This window comes from Schistocerca americana, chromosome 11, assembly GCF_021461395.2.
Source record: "Schistocerca americana isolate TAMUIC-IGC-003095 chromosome 11, iqSchAmer2.1, whole genome shotgun sequence".
NCBI classification, from domain to species: Eukaryota; Metazoa; Arthropoda; class Insecta; order Orthoptera; family Acrididae; genus Schistocerca; species Schistocerca americana.
The window spans coordinates 53,107,957-53,125,907 of NC_060129.1; the positions used below are offsets into that span (position 1 = coordinate 53,107,957).

Consider the following 17,951-nt stretch of genomic DNA (forward strand, 5'->3'; position numbering starts at 1 on the left):
GGCATAATATTCAGTGCAACAGTTGTGAAGAAAATACATTCAATACCAGTTCAGATAGAACTTTTTTCTGTTCTTTTCTTTACCTGTTTCATCAATAAAAATTTGACGATTTTTTACATTTTTCTCTGGTACTTCACCTTACTGTATGTGCATGGCAGGTGAATGATGTTTCACGCTTTTAATTTGAAGTATCAAGTTGGAAATTTGTTTTCAAATAAATCAGTGTCTTTATAATTATTTACAAAGCTAAAAGCAAAGTGCTGAAATGAAGTGTTAATTTTTACTTGTAATTTTCCTCAATAACTGCTGCAGTTATGTTGTGTCTCTTTGATAATAATATTTCCAACTATTGTTTGGAACAATCAGATGGTAGTGGGTGTTAATACAATTTTATTTATTTACTGTTTCATCAATTTTAAATCGCCAATAATTCTTTGTATTGTTTCAGGTGGCAGCCTCAATAAGAAATGCATCTGATAGTTTAAGGTACGTTTTTTATTATTCACTGCAGAATTTTTTGAGCAGTATAAATTTTTAGTTACTCAAAGTGAAAGAAAAATAATAACCCCTATGGACCAAAATACCAGAAGTTATTTTTAAAAAGTTCTGTTTTTGGAGTTCTATTTTTCTGTATATTAACCATTTGCTGTATATACATACAGTATATACAGACTACAGCAATATTATGCATATTATCAGAGAAAACGCTACTATATCAACTGTTCTATTATTGCAGAAGATTAAAAAGGAGCTTTACGATATTACAATGTACATCAGTCCAACTTATAACATTGGTTTGCAGTAACAACATAAACAACAAAAATGAAAACTAAAGCCCTTACATTAGATACTGTACTGTATCCTGAAAAATTATACACTCAAATAATGTTCTAAATCTAGTATACTGTGTTGTCACAGAGAGGAACAAAAATTCCAGAAAAATTGCACTTGCAGATAATTTTCTAATGGCAAACATTCAACACATTGTGCTGCCACAGAAAGAAACAAAAATGCTTGCTAACTAGATGGCCAGCTGTAAGAACGTCTGTAAAACTAATGATCTGTTCAGATGTTGCAGCAAAACTTTCTAAAGTGTCCAAGGCATTTAACACTTCATGGTGGGTAGGCAAAATGGTCTTGTCCTCCTCACATTCGTCTGATGTATTTTACACCTCAGACAGAAATGTTTGTACACCAGATTCAGGATTTTAAATGTCTTGCAAAATTTTCCATTGTCAGGTGACGTGATATTGTTGTCACCATCTAACTTGCCAACATAATGTCTCCAGGAATTGCTAAAACAGTTCTGTAAGTTTTATGAGTAAACTGATGGAACTGATTCCCAGCTTGTATTGCATCCAATGCTTCCATCTCGTTTTCAGCAATAAGGATAGCACAAATGGCTTGTGATACAATGTCTTCATAGCAACAGTAATGCCTTGATTCAAAGGCAGAAGGGAACTTAACATATTTGGCAGTAAAAAGTGAACATTTAAATTAGTTAATATTAAAACAAAAAAGCCATTTATCATTAACTGTCAATCCAAGCTTTCCAATAATGAGAGTAGATGCAAGGTAAAGCATTAATTTCATGTTCTTAAAACATATCAGTTTCTCAGAATTACTGGTCACCCAAGATTGTTGTTCATCTATGTTGTATGAATTACAGACAAGTACAAAAGTTAAAAACAATGTTTACAGCTGGCCCCCACCATGCCACATGTCATCTTTTATTTTGTGGGTTTGACTTGGTAGAAGTTGTAAAGAAATCCTAGTTTTGCCTCCATTGCTGGCGTAATATATAGCAAACTTTTCTCTCACTAGGTCCAATTCATGCAATCAATACTTGCCCCTTCTTCATCAACTTTATTCATTTCATTTCCAATCACTTAGCAGGAAATTAGGCTTTTATTTTGGAACTTACACAGTCAATAAGCAAAACACCTGATGTCTGTTTTGAATGTCTAAATTTTTTTCTACAGTCTCATTTGTTGTTGATTGAATTATAGTTCCACTTAAAGATACATTGGAAGTGCACATATAGCTTGAACCATTTAAAAGTAAATGTTCAGCATCTTCATGCATAACACTGTGAAATCACTTTGATTTGCACCTGGAACCCAGTGCAGCAGAATTAAGAACTTTTCATTTACATAGTGTGGATAATCTAAATTTGCTGAGTCTAAGCTTCCTGCCTGTTGTGCTGTTTTTCAATACACCATGTTCTGCTTCCTGACGAATATTCAGTTTCTATTGCTGATCTAAGCTTTGTCATTCCTATGGCATGACAACCCTTTCACTGCTTGGAACTCAATGTTACTAATAGTGGCCCTGTTTAAAGAACATAAAAGCACATTTCAACATGGAATTGCACTTGTTGATGGAATCTAGTTTTCCACACCGTTGGTGTCACAATTGTTTTCCTTGTTGATGGCGATTGTTGAGCAATGATATGCATAAAGGTCAGCTAGAGAAACATTAGGAAAAGGGAAAAACGTTGACAATTCAGGTTTAATGAAAAATGCAATGATGCAACAGACCAAAAAAAGTTAGTAATTCATGCTGACTGAAATTTGTTAACCATTAAAACATTGTATAATATCAAGAACATCACTGCCAGTACAGATATTTTGCTGGTGTTAACCAAGTGTTCACCTTGAGTGAGTTTATTATTATTGATAAGTAAAAATATTACAGAGAAGTAAGGATATTAACACATTCTATACACCAGCTAGTTTGTGTATTGGTTCCTTAATAAAAACAGTGTACTTCTTTTATGAAAAAGAATCAAACCAAAGTGCAGGTGAAGTGTCAGCAGCTGTATAGTGCTAACTATTCTAATTGAATATGACATGGAAGTCATAGAAATTCAATGTGATGGGTACAAGCTAATGTCCTACCATGTAGAATGAGTAAGAGGAAAGGGTGAGTGGTTATATACCCAAAAACTGGAGTCAAGTTTCAGCCCCTTCAGATTAATGAATGTTGGGGTGAACAGCTCTTTGAATACTGTGTCAGCAATGTGGATTGGGAAACATAAGCTTGTTGTATTGACAGTTTACAGGCCACCATCATGATCTTAAATTTCAGCAGCTGCTGTAGTCAGCTTTAGTAAGGCCATGAAGACTTAACTGGTGAGTCATCTTTTGTGACTTGAGAAGCTACAACAAAGGATGCCTAGAATTACCAATGTCTGAATTTGGGAAATCTCACACAGTACAATTCCCCAAAAGGGCTTAATGCACACATTGCAAACTTGGCTGATTTGGGAGCAAAACTGACAGTGATTTATCTGGCAATGACAGTAAAATGAATACTGATCAGTTGTGCTTCGATCATAGAAGGAAAGTTTTGTCACCACAGAACTAGAGTGAAATTACAGGACAAATGTTATCAATTGTGTTAATAATTTTCCTAATATTCTTATTCTCTAAAAAAACCATGATACAGAATGGAAGTAAGAGCAAGGGAAGAATAACTCCTTGGACTTAAGTATCTTGTGCAAGGTGGACAGAGCTCTAACTACTTCAGAAGACAACAAACTGTGCATAGTGAAATATTCTGCTGTACTGTCTGTAATGCACTATCAGATCTTCGTTTGTGTTCAGTAAAGCTCTTTTTTCCTGGCACAAGATGTTCTCATCCCAAATTGTGGCTGTGCTTTTTTGGTGTTTGAACTGTAGTAGCCACTTGACCTGTTGTATAGGAAGGCTGGACTCATGAGGTTGCAAAATCATTTTTTGGAAATGATTCAATTCTGCATTTACTGTGTATATCCATGGTAAACATTTACCATTTTTCACCTAGTAAATGCTCACAGATGAGTGTGACCGCTATGTCTAGATCTATATCTGTTCCTTGCAAAGCAATGTGAAGTAATAGATTAATATCCCTGGTTAGACCTATTTGATATGCATCACACACCCTTTAGCAATGTTCTGAGGTGAGTCACACAGTTGTTTTGAAAGCATTGGATTTCTGTGGTATCCCAGCAATGGACTGACTGCTGTACCTACAACTGAACCAGTGTGATGATATCATTGGTATCTTCACATATTGTTACATTCAAGAATTTATGAGTGTAGTAATAGGGCACTATGTTTCTCCTTTTTGTGAAATTCACTGTTTTTAATCCTAATGGTTGAAGGCTTGCTCCACTTCAAAATTTTATCTAGGTACAAGCTTATATATTCTTTTAAGTTCTTCATAATTGACACAGCTAGTAATTATACGTGCCTGTACAATTATAGATAGTTTTGCCTTTTTATCTGTGTTGCCTATGGAACTGAGTCAACAGTGTTCTTGTTGTTGTGGTCTTCAGTCCTGAGACTGGTTTGATGCGGCTCTCCATGCTACTCTATCCTGTGCAAGCTTCATCATCTCCCAGTACCTACTGCAACCTACATCCTTCTGAATCTGCTTAGTGTATTCATCTCTTGGTCTCCCTCTACGATTTTTACCCTCCACAGTGCCCTCCAATGCTAAATTTGTGATCCCTTGATGCCCGAAAACATGTCCTACCAACCGATCCCGTCTTCTGGTCAAGTTGTGCCACAAAGTTCTCTTCTCCCCAATCCTATTCAATACCTCCTCATTAGTTACGTGATCTACCCACCTTATCTTCAGCATTCTTCTGTAGCACCACATTTCGAAAGCTTCTATTCTCTTCTTGTCCAAACTAGTTATCGTCCATGTTCCACTTCCATACATGCCTACACTCCATACAAATACTTTCAGAAACGACTTCCTGACACTTAAATCTATACTCGATGTTAACAAATTTCTCTTCTTCAGAAACGATTTCCTTGCCATTGCCAGTTTACATTTTATATCCTCTCTACTTCGACCATCCTCAGTTATTTTACTCCCTAAATAGCAAAACTCCTTTACTACTTTAAGTGTCTCATTTCCTAATCTAATTCCCTCAGCATCACCTGACTTAATTTGACTACATTCTATTATCGTCGTTTTGCTTTTGTTGATGTTCATCTTATATCCTCCTTTCAAGACACTGTCCATTCTGTTCAACTGCTCTTCCAAGTCCTTTGCTGTCTCTGACAGAATCACAATGTCATTGGCGAACCTCAAAGTTTTTACTTCTTGTCCATGAATGTTAATACCTACTCCGAATTTTTCTTTTGTTTCCTTTACTGCTTGCTCAATATACAGATTGAATAACATCGGGGAGAGGCTACAACCCTGTCTCACTCCTTTCCCAACCACTGCTTCCCTTTCATGCCCCTCGACTCTTATAACTGCCATCTTGTTTCTGTACAAATTGTAAATCGCCTTTCGCTCCCTGTATTTTACGCCTGCCACCTTCAGAATTTGAAAGAGAGTATTCCAGTTAACGTTATCAAAAGCTTTCTCTAAGTCTACAAATGCTAGCAACGTAGGTTTGCCTTTTCTTAATCTTTCTTCTAAGATAAGTCGTAAGGTCAGTATTGCCTTACGTGTTCCAACATTTCTACGGAATTCAAACTGATCTTCCCCGAGGTGGGCTTCTACCAGGTTTTCCATTCGTCTGTAAGGAATTCGCATTAGTATTTTGCAGCTGTGACTTATTAAACCGATATTTCGGTAATTTTCACATCTGTCAACACCTGCTTTCTTTGGGATTGGAATTATTATATTCTTCTTGAAGTCTGAGGGTATTTCGCCTGTCTCATACATCGTGCTCACCAGATGGCCTTGGGAGAACCAGTCATGACAAAAGTCTACCATCAGTAGTTCTAATGGAATGTTGTCTACTCCCGGGGCCTTGTTTCGACTCAGGTCTTTCAGTGCTCTGTCAAACTCTTCACGCAGAATCATATCTCCCATTTCATCTTCATCTACATCCTCTTCCATTACCATAACAGTGTCCTCAAGAACATGGCCCCTGTATAGACCACTATACACTACTTCCACCTTTCTACTTTCCCTTCTTTGCTTAGAACTGGGTTCCCATCTGAGCTCTTGATATTCATGCAACTGGTTCTCTTTTCTCCAAAGGTCTCTTTAATTTTCCTGTAGGCAGTATCTATCTTACCGCTAGTGAGACAAGCCTCTACATCCTTACATTTGTCCTCTAGCCATCCCTGCTTAGCCATTTTGCATTTCCTGTCGATATCATTTTTTAGACGTTTGTATTCCTTTTTGCCTGCTTCAGTTACTGCATTTTTATTTTTTCTCCTTTCATCAATTAAATTCAATATTTCTTCTGTTACCCAAGGATTTCTATTAGCCCTCGTCTTTTTACCTACTTGATCCTCTGCTGCCTTCACTACTTCATCCCTCAGAGCTACCCATTCTTCTTCTACTGTATTTCTTTCCCCCATGCGTGTCAATTGTTCCCTTATGCTCTCCCTGAAACTCTCTACAACCTCTGGTTCTGTCAGTTTATCCAGGTCCCATCTCCTTAAATTCCCACCTTTTTGCAGTTTCTTCAGTTTCAATCTGCAGTTCATAACCAAGAGATTGTGGTCAGAATCCACATCTGCCCCTGGAAATGTCTTACAATTTAAAACCTGGTTCCTAAATTTCTGTCTTACCATTATATAATCTATCTGATACCTTTTAGTATCTCCAGGATTCTTCCAGGTATACAAGCTTCTTTTATGATTCTTGAACCAAGTGTTAGCTATGATTAAGTTATGCTCTGTGCAAAATTCTACAAGGCGGCTTCCTCTTTCAATCCTTCCCCTCAATCCATATTCACCTACTATGTTTCCTTCTCTCCCTTTTCCTACTGACGAATTCCAGTCACCCATGACTATTAAATTTTCGTCTCCCTTCACTACCTGAATAATTTCTTTTATCTCGTCATACATTGCATCTATTTCTTCATCATCTGCAGAGCTAGTTGGCATATAAACTTGTACTACTGTAGTAGGCATGGGCTTTGTGTCTTTCTTGGCCACAATAATGCGTTCACTATGCTGTTTGTAGTAGCTAACCAGCACTCCTATTTTTTTATTCATTATTAAACCTACTCCTGCATTACCCCTACTTGATTTTGTATTTATAACCCTGTAATCACCTGACCAAAAGTCTTGTTCCTCCTGCCACCGAACTTCACTAATTCCCACTATAACTTTAACCTATCCACTGCCCTTTTTAAATTTTCTAACCTACCTGCCCGATTAAGGGATCGGACATTCCACGCTCCGATCCGTTGAACGCCAGTTTTCTTTCTCCTGATAACGACGTCCTCCTGAGTAGTCCCCGCCCGGAGATCCGAATGGGGGACTATTTTACCTCTGGAATATTTTACCCAAGAGGACGACATCATCATTTAATCATACAGTAAAGCAGCTTGTCCTCGGGAAAAATTATGGCTGTAGTTTCCCCTTGCTTTCAGCCGTCTGCAGTACCAGCACAGCAAGGCCGTTTTGGAGTCAACAGTACTGTTCATAATAGTTTACCTACTTTTCTGTATTATTATTTATAATTACTTCTACTCATGCATTACTCCTATTTCATTTTGTGTTGATAACTCTGCACCCACCTAACCAGAAATGTTGTTCTTCCTGCCATGCACCACACTAATTCCCACCATATCGAACTTCAACTTATCCATTTCTGATTTCATGTTCTCTGACTCACCTAATCAATCAAGGGACTTAACATTCCACACTCTCACTTACAGTGATATTGTTTCTTTCCCCTGATGATATCCACCAGAGTAGCCCCCTCCCAGAGATCTTATTGGGAGGCTATATTGCTACTAGAATATTTTACCCAATTGGATGTCATTATCATTAAACTATACAGCAGAGCACCATGTCCTCTGGAATTGCAAAATAATTTCCCTAGCATATGGTATGGTTGTGGCTGGTACCTGTACTACTAGAAAGACCGGCCATCCATCTTCATTAACCTCATGTTAGCGTGTGGACTCTCCGTAGATATCCTTCCATTGCAGTTTTATATACTGTATGTCTCCCAGTTTCATTAAGGCAGGCATGTCACTTCACTTTGGCAAGATAAATGTTTAATATGGTAAGTGGGTGCCACACAACTGAAACATGTCAAATAACTTAGCTATTACCAAAACGTCACAAAATTAGGAAATCATGACATTGTGCCGTGGAGATGCTGATAGACTTTTTAGTAGTACACTAAATATCATATATTCTCACAACACTATAGTAAGTTTTTGTTTATCATAAGTTATTTTTCAGACGTTACACAGCAATTAAGAAGGGCTGGTAGAAATGAGGCAACACATTCTTGAGGAAAATTATGAATAACTAAAATGGTAAGATGCAGTTAAGAGATATAATATTAAACTGAAGTTCATAAGGGTTAACAGCATGTGTTACTGCTCACGTAATCAATCTTGACATGATGCCATAAGTCCCAAATATCACAAGCTTTGTTGTGGGATTTCATTGTGTCATTTAAAGGACAAGAACTCTATGAGAAATATCAGAAAGCTGTATATGAATCAGGAACATATGTGTTGCAACAATTCTACCAGCTTGAACCATGACTGTCCAGCAAAAGACTAGGATATTTGCTGTGTCATTCACTTTCGTTATGAGAAGGTTGTTCCAATGGGACATCTTGGTATATTCAGTGTTGGAAGTTTCACTAGCAATGTCTTCAAGAACACATTTGATGATGGCTTGAGGGTTGTGGCAACTGATGGGGGGGTGTTACTTGATGTTCTACTCTATCCCAAAAGAACTAGATAGAAAATACTTGAAACCTACACCACCACCATACTCACTGGAGAAAAAACATATAAGATAATAACTGTCCAAATAATGAGACTTGGCACTTTCAGAGCATCAGGTACAAATACCCTATATCCCATGAATCACATGTGATGCAAATATTGATGGTTTTGTGATGGAACCATAAAGTTCCACAGTGAAAACCTTCAAATTGTCATCTCCCTAATGCCTTGTAGTAATAACACAAAAGCTTATCATTGGTTTAATTACTATTATACTGCAATGGAAAATTCATGTTTTGATAGCACATGTTGAGTAAATGAAACTTTTTATCTGTAGAAGATCACTGTATTTCATGCGAGTCACTTTGTAAATGTTTCAATACTCCCATGCTGTCAGGGCACAGTATCTGACTGGTTTCCAGTGGGGGTAAGGACAGCTGGATGGGCAACCTGTATTATTTGCTGTCTGTGAGGGATAAGTGAGGATTGAGATCAGACACTAGCTGTATGAATTCTTAGGGCAGTTACTCAATGATAACAATAGATTTTGTTTTGATTTGCCAAGATCCTCTTTTGCAAGAAGCATTGCTAATATTGCCCTAAAATTTTGCCAGCCATTTCATTTGTAGGAGATATTAATGTCAGTAATATGCAGGTGTAATACCAGCATCTCCTGGTGCGTTGTGAGATGAGCTATGTCTTCTGATTACAAGTGCTAGAATTTACTTCAGCACAGTTATTTATTTTCTCACAACTAATCTCTAATCCTGCTTCATTATAATTGTAACCTACACACATAGGTATGTCAAAAGGTCACTGAGGTGGGTACCACATGGAGCAAACAGAGGATTGTTTTACCATCTGGAGATATTCAAAATTGCTTACATCTTGCCAGACTATGGTTATTGCAAGGTAGATTCACCACACTGTTGGTGCACTTGTCCTGTTGTGGAAGTGAGTGTCAACCCACAGTATTCACCTCGCGCAAAGCATGGTGATAGTTCCAATGTTGTTCATCTACAGTGAATATTTAGCCCAGAACAGCTGTCTACGTCATTTCTTTTGTCTGCTGGCTCAACAAAAGTATGAGTAATGATGAGGAGGATTTACTATTGTTGTGATAGCCCATGAAACTGCTGTATCAGTCAGGAACAAATCTAAAAACCTGAGGGGAGAAAAGGAGATAGCTCAGACAGGGTGGATGTAATGCCACAAGAAACCTAGATATGACTTTTTATTTTCAAGTAGTGCCACATAACAGCTGAACTAGAAGGAAAATTTCCGCTTTATGTGAGAAAGCAATCTTGCCTGTTCTACTGAACCCAGGCGAAAATGATACATTGCACAATAATTACTGTAAGGTGTAAGCCAAATGACAAGAAAAATTCGATCAGCATGTGGCATACTTCGTCTGTAGAATCCAAGAAACTGCGCACCCACATCCAGTGTACATTTGAAGGATATTGCTCCACCCTGAGAATGTGAATGGCTGGAATACACTGCCTTTCCCTTATCTGATATGTGGGAAATATGTGTAATTGTGGCTGTGTCCTCCTTGTATATGTTTACATAGGAGTGTTCGGGAAAGTCAGTGCCTGCCATCTATGCTATCTGTAAGCTTTGAAAGTGGGAGGTGTTTTCAGCCACGTTGATTATGGGCACACCAGGCATCTACTCTTATAATCCGGCAGATGTGGAAGCGACTGTATAAGAAATATACCTACATAGGGCATACCCAAAAGGGTATTCAACATACAGTACTGTAGTCAGTGGGATACAATATTCTACATTAACTTAGTGTCTGATGATTTTAGACAGCCTTTTGTAGCCTTTAATGTAAACTTATGTCATAACCTTACCACAACTATATGAGGTGCAGTATATCCAAGAAAACGAAGATTAACAATCTGCAGCACAACTGAGATCATGATTATTTTGTTCAGAGCTTTTAAGGCTAACCTCTATGAGCGAACTCAAGACAGAAATATTTCTTAAAATGTTTCTCTGCATAGCCATCTACGGCAGCAAAATTTCAGTTTTTGATGTAATCAAACTGTAATGTTTCGCTGTCATTGGTTACTTGAAACCACATATCCATCAAAAGACAAAACAGTCAAAAGCAGCAATCAGGATAGAATAATAGCATGCAAGTATGTGCATGCTCCTACACACCCACAGCCATATCCACACTCCAATGACCTCATTGGGAAGCTCAAAGATGTCCAGTTCTATTGTGATGGAATGGGGTAGCTGCAGGTGGAATGATTATACCCAGATATCACACGGGTAGACCATGCGCCTACTGCCATCACTTGCTCGCAGGAGACTATGGTAGGATGGACTGTACATGATTTGTGCTGATGTCACCATTGATAGGGGTGTGTGATTCAGTTGAGGCTGTATTGAAACTCCAGGGGACCAGGAGTTGTGAAGATACTATCGAATGGGAGGCTGTAACTGCATTGGCATCCTGCCTGACAGACAATATGTCAATTAGAAAGGGCTAAACATAAGCTGTGCTGCTAACAACGCACTCTAAATTCGGAATAATTTGTGTGTGTCATTCACATTTGTTCATCAGTCTGGAAATTTATGTATGTGTTCGTGTACAGGTGTTGTCCACCTGGTTGATGGCCATACTACCTAGCCAATAATAAATGTGATGTTTGTGGTAGTTGGGGATTCATTTGGAATCAAATAAAATGCCATGCTTAATTGCTTTGTGAAATAAATTTATCATGAGTGCTTTCAAGAATTTATACTCTAAGCTCAAAGTGTTCTCCAAAACAAAGAAAGATCCACTTGGAGAGAGTGATTTATTTTTATTTTAAAATCATTGATTTCTCTTTTCTTTTCCTTTATTTTTGGGAGGAAACTGTTACGTCAAGAACTGAGGGATATTATATCTAATAAAAGTAATAATTTGATCTAAAAGATTGTTGAACAGTATTTTAAAAATATTACAAGACTTTTTTAAACAACAGTACCTACTAAAAAATTAGGAAACCCAGTCAGCACTGAATGAGACTGGTCGTTATTGAATTTCCTGTGATCATTTGCCTTATAAAAATTCTATTGCTCTGGCAGAATGTCATGATAATTTTAAATCACTTACATGTACTGAATAAGTTATCTGTGACACCCATACATTTTTTCTTTCGGTTTATAGTCCCTGATTCTGTGGATGGTGAAATACTGCTTTTTGTATCATGTAAATCAACATTTCACACCTCTTTTCTCCTTCCTCAGTTTCATTCAAAGTGCTGGTGACAGCTGTAACGTTTCGTATCAAGAAGCATTACATCAAGGACTAGTCGATGACGATCAGAAGATAGATACAGAGATGTTAACAGATTTCAGTATGTCTCATAACTATACCAAGTTACGGACTTCACATGAAGACAGCTTATGTGGCACTAGATTAAGTTGTAGCATCAGGGAAAAGGAATTCCATAAGTTTAACTGTAGTTTCTGCCTACAGAGCTTCCCTTCAAAATACAGACTCATAATGCATATCTTCATCCACATGGATGGTGTGCAGGCACCTGCATATGTGTGTAAGTCATGTGGTGAGGTATTGCCCACTGATGACAGCTTGAAAGAACATTTGAGAATGAGTGAGGGTGACCAAGCATTATCAGCTGCCAACAGTGAGAAACTTGAATGCAGTGATTACCATGAAAACATCATCTCCTTAGAAAGTGTACGAGAAGAAATCGTGGAACAGACTGAGAAGCAATCTTCATCCAAGGAAACCACGAAAACTTTAAGGAAATCCTTTAGTGACACAAGCAATACACATACTGTGACACAAGTTGCAGAGCAACTCAGATGTGATGACTATGGAATTTTGTGTACAAGTGATCATGTTAATGTCCACACTGTGCTAAGTGCAAAGAGACGTCACAAATGTGATGTTTGTGGCAAATTGTTTAATCGTTCAAATAGTCTCAAGGTACACGAATTAATACACACGGGAAAGAGACCCCACGAATGCCATGTTTGTGGAAAATCGTTTACTCAGTCGAGCCATCTCAAAAGACATGAATTAATACATACAGGAAAGAGACCCCATGAATGCGGTGTTTGTGGAAAATCGTTTATTCTTTCGGGCAGTCTGAAGGCTCACGAATTAATACACACGGGAAAGAGACCCCACGAATGCCGTGTTTGTGGAAAATCGTTTACTCAGTCGAGCAATCTCAAAAGACATGAATTAATACATAAAGGAAAGAGACCCCATGAATGTGGTGTTTCTGGAAAATCGTTTACTCAGTCGGGCCATCTCAAGACCCAAAACGTAATACACACAGGAAAGAGACCCCACGAGTGCGATGTTTGTGGAAAATCATTTACTCAGTCGGGCCATCTCAAGAGGCATTTGTTGACACATATTGGAAAGAGACCCTACAAATATAGTGTTGCGTAAATCGTTTCCTCAATGGGGCAGTCTCAAGAAACACGAATTAATACACACTGAACAGGGACCACACAGTCAATGTTGGTGGCAAATCGTTTTCAGAACTGGGTCATCTGAAAATACACGCAGGAATGAGCCCCTACAAATATGATACTTGCGGCAAATATTTTTCTTACTCTGGTAATCTCAAGGAAACATTAGTACACACCGGTAAACGACCACACAAATGTAGTATTTTTGGCAAATTGTATAAAAACTCGAGTAACCTCAAGAAACAGCTATCACTACACACTGAAAAGAAGGCTACACAGATGTGATATTTGCTGGGAATCTTTTAATCCGGTCTATCATCTTTAGAAGCATGCAATAATACACATTACGTAGAGACCACTCAAAGTATTGTTGAGGTCTGTAGACTTAAACATGTTCAAAGGAGAGCACAAGTGCGTTATGAATATTGTTCGCATGTGCTACAGAAAGGTCACAAAAAATACGACAAATCCGTTTTCACAGCTTCATGTTCAAAGAAGTTGCATACTAAATACATTATATGAAGCACACATTGCAATTTTTTGTTATAAATGCTCCATGCTATAACGATCTGTCTACCAGAAATTGGTGCATTGAGAGATATGTTACTTGTTTGAGTAGAAGTCCTATGCAGTAATCACGACTCCATATTCTTCAAGAGAATTTACCAGTATGTTGCTAATTATTTGAAAGAAACTGCCATTTCAATATTCATGATGCTGTAGGCAGTACCCAGGCGACAGCATAAATGTGTTTATTACACATCCATCACTCAGGCTATTTTTCTCAACGATGGAGAAAGATACAAAAATATCATGATTATGCAAACATGTTACTGAGGTATGCCTTCTTAATAGTAATGCTGTTTGTGTGATCAAAATTTGCACACATGTGAACTATCTGTGCTACTTCTACATTAGGAAATAACTGATGGTGGCAAGTATGCAGAGATCAGGCAAAAATTGTAATCATCTGCCTAGTAGCACTTTCAGACTGCAATACAACAGTGCTTCTGTATGGTATGGACTCATTAGTACTCTGTTAGTTTTCCACTAGTAAATTGGACTATATGTCTACACACACCTCACACAGTTCCCATTTACTGCAGGCTATCAGTTTGTTGCTGTGTAGTTGGTGTGCAATAGCATCCCAAATTCGTTTCATAATGATTTAATGAGGTGGGAAAGACAACAGTGTGAGCTATCATGATGCTCAAACCATTACAGTGTGATTCTGACCTTGTGATTGTGACCAGGGAATACATCAACCATTAAGTGACACAGAGGCTGCAATTATGTTCGTGTTCTCCACATCTGTCATGGTGCTTCCAATTATGACCAGCTGTTTCTTGGCGTCTCATATGAATATCCCCTATAGCATGACATTGCCCCCAACTTTCTGCACCTGTTGTGTTGTGCATGTGTTGAACGACTGTTCATCTGGGTGATGGCACATCAGGGCACAACCATTGACCTGGTCCACAAGAAATGTCACTTATCCCAACACGTGACACATCTTTATTGGTATGCAGTCCAATCTCAATTATCCCATTTGTATTACTATAGTAACTGACAATGTTGTTAGATCAACATGGGAATACAAAGCTGTTATATAACTTGGGGCCTCATGTTCAACAGTGTCTGCTGAATAGCTTGAAACTCATGTGCCTGCTCAAGCATTTTCTCCTGTCTCCACAGATTGCCATCAATCCCATTTTACAGAGCAGCTAGGTTCTGATCTCCTTGTTCTAGGTAATGCATGGTAATCCTACAACCTTTTGTCAACTTGTGGATATACCATCTTTCAAAGATGTTCCATAGAGGCTAATGATAAAAGCATCTGAGCAGCCAACCAGATTCACTGTTTTTAGCTGCACTTACCCAGGCACCAGGCAAAACCATCTGCTCTTTGGCAAAGTTATTTATGCCAGTTTTTTACACATACTGTAACTAGAATGATCACCCATTCATTGCTGGTTATATAGTTTCGTTACTACTTGACATAACAAAAATGCCACTGGGTAGCACACACTCCTCCTAGGGAAGTGGGTATAATGATTTGGATCAACAGTGTATCTTGACACAAAAGGATCTTTTGGTAAATTATGTAGTAATTCAAATTTTCATGTTTCATTAAATTTTATGCCAATATACTATTGTCAGTTTAAGTGCCATATTTCTTGTGAAAAATATTTGTATTAAAAATCCCTGTACATAATTCTGATTAAATGATGATTAATTCCATGCATCAAATCTTTTAATTATTTGTCTGTTTTTAAATATCATGTAACTACTGTACAAACATCAGTGGGAAAACTGTCATGATGTAGTGTCAGATTATAATTCCAATTGTTTGTATAAACATGAGGACAGTTATAAGAGCTCAGTGTGATTACTAGAATATGAATTTAATCCAAATGCATAATTTTTGTTGTAATAAGTTAATTTATTAAATTTGCTTTCTTTCTAATTGCTTTGTTTTAACCTGATTTTTTTCGTTGTCTTTTATCTGCTTTAAACATGATTTCATAGTGTGTATTTTCCATAATTTCTCTGACTAAATGTGAGGTTTTCAGAAATCTTTACTAATGCTTTGTCTTATATTTCATAATGTTTGTTTTTGGTCAGTGTTTTCGATTTCTCACCAATTTCTTATTGGTGTAAGGTAGTTCGTTTATTAAGTTTTGTCATACTTTCCAAAACTTGAGACTATTTTTATTAAGTGATAGGCATTTCTGAAGTTTGCGACACTTTCAGCTGTGTGTCTTTTTACTGTAATGAGAATGTATCTCTCATGATGGTTCTTGCAACATAATTGTGTGCTGCTATCTAGGCTACAATACTGCAGTGGCTTTTAAATATTTAGGGAATGCTGATCTATTCATCGTTTGTCGACTCCCATCCTCATACACACTTCATTAGAAATTTTGGTTGTGACTTGGAAGGAAATTGCATGGATTTTAAATTGTTTCATTCTCATTATAGTAATGTTGTTACACTATTGTCTCCAGCTACTTATTTGCATATTTCTACTTCAGTTCCTGTTGGTACTGTGCTTTTTGTGGTTGGTCTATTTTAATCAAAACAAAAATATTTTGTTCTCTCAGTAATGCTTGCTGAGACAAACATCATTACTATTATTATTCAGGTAAGAACAGAGCCTTGAATTCACAAACTTACAATACTATACTCACATGAAGCTTAAATTCTGGCTTGTAACTCTTCTATTTTAATGGACTCATCACTGAAAATACACTTGTGATGATTCTAAAGATTCTGAAAAAAATTAAGTAATCCACAGTGATTTATTAAAATAAGAGTTCAAGTGACAGAAGCAATGGGAAATATTGACAATAGTACTTTGTCAAAATAAAGTGCCATTAATTGTTGTAATGTGGTATTTATATAATAAGACTGAAACAAATGTCATTAGTAACCGGTTATTATTGCTGTCATCATATGATGTTCCTGACCACTTTTAAATGTTTTCTGCTGAAATATATGTGGCAAATTCCATAAAGGCTGTAATGAATGTCTTCACATTATCACCACTGCACTTCAAGCTAATATGCGTGGCATTTTATAACCAAAAAGTTCTTAGGAACATCATTTAGACACTATAATTGTTGCCTTGCACTCCTGTCCAAAATGGATCTTTTTGAAACATGTATTGTTAGACATCTGTCGAAAGACTAATGTTAGTGTTATCTTGAGTCCAAACTGAATCATAAATCAAGAAACTATGATTTTAAATATTGTTGTTAACAGAATTGGAGTATTTTTTGTTTGAAATTACTTTAGTGAATGAAGTTTGTTGGAAGATGATACAGGTTTCATATAAAGCTAGAAAAGCTGCTTTTCACTAAAATATAAAATTGTGAAAATAGTTTGCAGATTCATGCTACTTATTTGGATTCTGTATTACGTATTCCTGCTATTAAAATTTTTTATGGTTTATGTTTAATGTGGCTACGTTTACTAAAGGTAAGTTAAATAGTTTGCCACATAGGACTGCAGGTGTAGCTCACTCATACATTTATACCCATAAATTTGTACACGTTGGAGCTAGGCAGTTGCACATCGACATAGTTTCATATCTTTGGTTACAGTGCATGGCACATGAGATAGATCTATGCAATTCATACATTGTCTCATAAAGAACAGATTGAGATGCACCAGTATCCCCATGTGGATGTCCCATTAGCTAAGTCTATTTGATTATACTCAGGTTAGTTGATTTTCAACAAATGTTACCGTAAAGCATGCTATGGGACATTTTTTAAGCATTTGCATTACTACAAATAATTATGATCTCTCCAGAGTTAGTGCCTCATCTAATAATGGGGTACACGAAAGGAGCCTGCCTGAAGATTGCAATGTTTGATGATAAATACAGAGATACGAATTGCAATCATGTGTACCCTGGGAAATGTCAGAATAACCCGGCAGCCGATCCTTTCACACCAGAAGTATTAGAGACATCTAATCAACAGTCGTTTTTGGGCCAGTGTTGACTATAATATCCATGAATATTGAAGGAATACCTTCCTGCAAGCAACAACTCTTGCAAGACATGTGCCACACCAAGTACTGTGATACCTTGTGTTGAAGAAATATATAGATACCCAGCAGAGATGTCCTTCTGTTCCTGGAATGAAACTGGTTGCTGAAACACATTATGTACAGTATGGAAGCGCCATCCTTATAAGACCTGACCTTGAAGTCTGTAGTATTCGTCGGTCAGATAAGAATAATGAAATTATTACTGTTAAGTAACTGTAGAGTCACATCAGCATATAAACCTCCAGCAACAGATTTTTCCTTCACCCCACCTGAA

The 17,951-nt window shown here is 37.2% G+C and overlaps 1 protein-coding gene across 3 annotated transcripts in view; it reads left to right on the forward strand.

Annotated features, from left to right (window-relative positions):
* LOC124554005 (zinc finger protein 418-like) overlaps positions 1–17,951 on the forward strand; it is a 218,937-nt gene that overhangs the window by 123,194 nt on the left and 77,792 nt on the right. For 2 of the 3 annotated variants that reach the window (XM_047128024.1, XM_047128025.1), the window contains exons 6-7: positions 449–486; positions 11,915–15,354. In XM_047128024.1, the coding sequence (XP_046983980.1) occupies positions 449–486; positions 11,915–13,094 (1,218 nt within the window). In that variant the 3' untranslated portion in view covers positions 13,095–15,354. Of the gene's footprint in view, positions 1–448; positions 487–11,914; positions 15,355–17,951 lie in introns of those variants that run through there. The other variant, XM_047128026.1, reaches the window with a different exon arrangement.